The 4,921-nt window shown below is 41.3% G+C and overlaps 1 protein-coding gene across 1 annotated transcript in view; it reads left to right on the forward strand.

Annotated features, from left to right (window-relative positions):
* Positions 1-4,921, forward strand: part of HEATR1 (HEAT repeat containing 1) — a 38,490-nt gene that overhangs the window by 31,329 nt on the left and 2,240 nt on the right. The window contains exons 34-42 of the mRNA XM_035899682.1: positions 23-163; positions 366-655; positions 1,449-1,599; positions 2,122-2,280; positions 3,021-3,155; positions 3,403-3,507; positions 3,601-3,769; positions 4,343-4,497; positions 4,879-4,920. Coding sequence (XP_035755575.1) covers positions 23-163; positions 366-655; positions 1,449-1,599; positions 2,122-2,280; positions 3,021-3,155; positions 3,403-3,507; positions 3,601-3,769; positions 4,343-4,497; positions 4,879-4,920 — 1,347 coding nt within the window. The remainder of the gene's footprint in view (positions 1-22; positions 164-365; positions 656-1,448; positions 1,600-2,121; positions 2,281-3,020; positions 3,156-3,402; positions 3,508-3,600; positions 3,770-4,342; positions 4,498-4,878; position 4,921) is intronic.

The raw sequence follows: 4,921 nt of genomic DNA on the forward strand, positions 1-4,921 counted from the left end.
TTCTGTTTGTGTTTTCTTGTAGGTCAATGCCTTATTGCCAACAGAAACCTTCATCCCTGTAATGAGGGGACTAATGACGAATCAGCTCCCATCTGTGAGACGTAAGGCAATGGACCTTTTGAACAATAAGGTGCAGCAGCGCACAAAGTGGCCAAAGAGCCAGGTGAGGTGAAGCAGTTAAAGTTCCTTTAGCAGAGAGAGCTTGATGTAGAAGTGGTTTGCTTTATGTAAAGACGTCAAGTACCAGTGCCAAATCTGGCAGGCCACTCTTGAGTAGTGAGACGTAGGCTACCTGCCCATAGTTACTTTGCAGGTTCTGAGTTTCTAATTGTAAGTCTAATGTGTGTGTTCTCTTGTCCTCTTAGATCCTGCAGCTCTTAGAGCTAGTTCCTGAGCTTACTGCTATAGTGCAGTGTAAAAGAAAGGAGGAAGAGGACGAGCAAGCCATCAACAGGCAGACTGCTTTGTTCAGCCTCAAGCTGCTCTGCAAAGGTTTTGGCAGAGAAAATCCACTGCCATTTGTACCTGTTTTGAAAACTGCCATTGATCTGATTTCTTCAGAGAAGGAGGAAAAGAACGTGATGGGAAGTGCTTTGCTCTGTATAGCTGAGGTCACCTGTATACTGAAAGCCCAAGCAATACCTCAGCTTCCAAGGTACTGTTGCATTCTTTTTAACAGAACCAGCTTCAGCAGGAATTAGTTATACTAAAATGCATTACTGATGCATGCTGATGAAGGCCAAGTGGCAGTCTGCCCATGTGTGTTTTGTGTAGATAAGAATAAAGGTATTTGTAGTGCTCGAAGGTGCTTTCTGGTCATAGAAATAAGAAGCTAGTGGGGAAACTGTAAGAGTTTTATAATCAGTATGGTTCCTTATGGAGTCTGCTACTGTGAACAGAGAGGCAATCATTGTGGCTTTAGAAAAGTCAGACCATATTCTGTATTTTTACTGCAGAACAGATTACATTTAAAAACATGAGAACCAGTACAGTTGGAAACCCTGATATGTTACATCATTTTATTCTCCTTACTCAAGGGGAATTCAGGCATCTAACTTGTTGCTTTTAAGGCTGTTTTATCTCATTGACAAATACAAGTTACTTATTGTGAGTAAATCTTTAATCTAAAGGCAGGGCTTTGAGCAACCTGAGCCAGTGAAAGATATCCCTGCCTATGGCAGGAGGGTTGGACTAGATGATCTTTAAAGATCCATTCTGATGCAAACCATTCTATGATTCAGTGATTCTAAGCCTAATAGGCTTCATTAGCTTTGAAAAAATGAAATACAGCAGAAGAGCCCAGAATACTGAGTTTTCTCAAATACACACATAAAAATTCATGTGAAAATTGTCCCTGCAGGCTTAATGGATGGATTTATGTGATTGGAAATGTGCCTCCAAATTGTCAGTGGTTTCACCTTTCTGTATTTATGCTTGGTTTTTCACAGGCTGATGCCGGCACTGTTGAAGACTTTAAAAAATAAGAAAGAGCTGGTCTCCAATGAGATTTACTTGCTGAGTGCCATCACTGCTCTGCTGAAGGTTGCAGAAACGTTACCACACTTCCTCAGTCCTTATCTTTTGGATTGCTTGCTGCAGGTGAGCCACCCAACTCCTAAAGATATGCAAAGAGGGACAGGATCTGCCCGGCTCCTAGAAGAAGCTACAGACATTACTTTTTTCGTTCTGAAACTGTAGGACTGTGTGCCAATTATGTGGAAGGTCATAATGTCTTAACTCTTTTACTCGCCTTCTTATGCAGATAACTAAGATACAGAATATAAGAGTGTCTCCTACTCCTCCCTCTGATAGGTTGTAGTTTGCCTCTTTGGAAAGGGAGCTGAATCCTGAAGGATCATTCTGCAATATCCCTGATCTCATCAAATGTGTGTATCCAACAGCTCTAGCAGGGTAATTCTGACCCCCTGCCGCTGACATGCACATTTTTCAGTGTTTGTCTTCTGAAGACAGCAAAGCTCTGTACACAGACATCCTAATGTAGGGTGCTCCAGGTGATGCAAACAGCAAAATTCTCGTCTGACACTTGCAACAGACAACTACTGTAAAATAAGTTCTTGAGTTGTTTTAAATGTGCCTAACTTCTGTTGGATTTCCGGATAGGTTGTCCACTTGGAAAAGACTGTGGTTGAGTTTGGTCCTTCTTCCCAGATAAGCTTACGTGTAACATCATTGAAAACTATCCTAGCTACAAGGCTTGTTCCCCGAATACTCTTGCCTGCAGTTACAAAGTGTTACAGTGAAGTGGCAAATACCTGGAAGGTAAGGATCTTTTCATTCTTTTGAATTGTGATTAAAAAGAAAGAAAGAAAAGAAATAAGCAATGCAAAATTCAGTTCAACTGTCCCAGCTGTGTCCCCTCCCAACCTCTTGCCCACCACCAGTCTACTCACTGGGGCAGCAGAGTGAGAAACAAAGGAAAGTCTTAATGCTGTACAAGCACTGTTCAGCAATAGCTTAAAACTCCAGTGTTACCGGTGTTGTTTTGGTCAAAAATCTAAAACATGTCATCATACCAGCTGCTATGAAGAAAACTTAACTCCAGCCCAGCCAAACCCGGCACAGTCTTTATAAATCTGTGTTTCCTTTGGTACTGCAGTGGTAATTCAGGGAAGTTAGACCTGGGAGAAATGTACCAGCTTGATGTCTTTAGCATGTTAGATGATGAATGCTTGAGAGATCATCCCATTCATAAAGGCCTTGATTTCTCTGCTAGGAACTTGAGTTGAGTCATAATTTTCATCTAGGCTTTGGCCCCGTCTCATAGGAGCAAACCTTTCAGGCTTAACTGGTATCCCCAGGATTGGAGAGGGGAGACCAAACTCTTTTCAGGAATCCTACTAACTTAAGCCCCCAAAAAGTACAAGAAAAAGTTAATTTATTTTATCCACACTATTTTAATGAGTAAATGTGTGGAGTGCAAATCCATTTCCCTTGTTATGTTTCTCAGTTACTTTCAGTATCACAGTTGCCTTTGCATTGCTTTGCTTTTCTTTTGGCAGAACTGCATGAGTCCGCTTATGAACATTCTGAAGGAGCACATTGTTGGTATGGAGAAGGAGCACCTGATCTCCCATCAGTCTGAGCTGACGGCATTTTTCATTAAAGCCCTGGACTTCCGAACAGAGCATGCCCAGGTGGCTTGTTTAGGGGGGTGAACAGAGGCAGCTCAACTTCTGCATGCTAATTCTATTTGTTTTAAAAATATTCATAGTTTCCATAGCATACTTGCTCTGAAATTCTGGGTATCCATTGTGGAATTGTTCTTGGGATAGAAAACATTACGGTTAGGTATTTAGTCTGAAACAGACAAAATGAAAATGTGCTTTGAAAGCTCACATTCTGGCATTTCAAACTTGGAATTATGTTTTCTCGTTTTTCTAGGATGATTTGGAGGAAGTTGGTAAGACAGAAGCTTACATTATTGACTGTCTAATAAGTATGGTTATGAAACTTTCTGAGGCTTCTTTCCGACCCCTTTTCTTCAAGGTAGGAAGTTTAAATATAATTCACCTGCATCAGCATATTTGTATTTTCCAGTGCACAGACACAGGAAAGAGCTAATCTGCCTTTCACTTTCAGCTCTTTGACTGGTCCAAAACAGAGTCTACCCTAAAAGACAGACTGCTGACGTTCCACCGAATAGCAGATTGCATTGCAGGCAAGCTCAAGGGTCTCTTCACCCTGTTTGCTGGTCATTTAGTGAAGTCATTTGCTGAGACGCTGAACCAGGTCAACAGCTCTAAAACTGGTAAGTTTTCAGCTACTAACTACAGTGAGGCATTGGCAGGCTAACTCCAGTTGCTGAAAGAGGTTAATTATAATTGCTGAAAGTTTAGTCTTACAGGATTTACTTCACAGCACATCCTTCTCATTTCTCTCTTTCTTCTTTCTCTCGTAAGTAAGGCATCTTTCTTATTCTGATGGAACCAAAGGACATTTTTCATCCATGGGCTCTGGGCTGCCAGTACAAAGTTGAGACCACATGAAAATTTTCAGTATCAGTCCCAGTGAGTTCCATGAGAATGAAATTGTGTGGAAAGAGCGTGACTCGTTTCTGTTTGGGCTCTTACTCTAGCCTGTGGCTATTATTGTCTTTTATCCCCAGCTGACTCTGAACAGCAGTGGCAGACCTGCCAGGGCATTGGCTAAAAGCCTGATAACATACTGCATCCACTTTATTGTTCTGAGTGATGAGTATGTAATTGCTATGTAGTTCATCCTTTAGCTATATTCACAAACTAACAATGTTTCTGTCTTGTGGGGAAGTTTTGTATTTCCAGTTTTTTGATTATTTTTTTTTTCTTCTCCTTGACTGATGTAGATGAAGCTTTCTTTGACTCCGAGAATAGCACAGAAAAGAGCTGTCTACTGTTGCAGTTCACCATGGACTGCCTGCACAAGCTCTTCCTGTTTGACACCCAGAAGTTCCTGAGTAAGGAAAGAGCAGAAACCTTAATGATGCCTCTGGTCGATCAGGTATTGACAAACACAAAAAAACGCCATTCATAGTTGGGTTGGGGGTTTTTTCCCCCATCTGAAAGATTTTTTTTTTATATTAACTCTCTGGCCTCAGTCTGCTTCCTTAACAAAAAGGGAGGGATTAATTCATTGTCTTTGGGCTACAGACAGTATCAACTGCTTTGTCTAAGGCTCTGAATTACTAATTCTTTTATCCTCTTTCTAAACATCTTCATTCCACACAGTTCATGCTTGTTGCTGAGCTCTTGCAGACCAGTGCACTCCCACTGATGCTCTTTGATGAAACTCTTGAGTAACTGAAAGCCAAAGTTAGAAGCAGTGCTTTTGGCTGGATTTATCCAAGCCTGGATCTGTTTGACAAGCTTTTTACTTCCACAGCTAGAAAATATGCTTGGAGGAGATGAGAAGTTCCAGGAAAGAG

This window comes from Egretta garzetta, unplaced genomic scaffold (genome assembly GCF_000687185.1).
Source record: "Egretta garzetta isolate BGI_Z169 unplaced genomic scaffold, ASM68718v1 scaffold118, whole genome shotgun sequence".
NCBI lineage: Eukaryota > Metazoa > Chordata > Aves > Pelecaniformes > Ardeidae > Egretta > Egretta garzetta.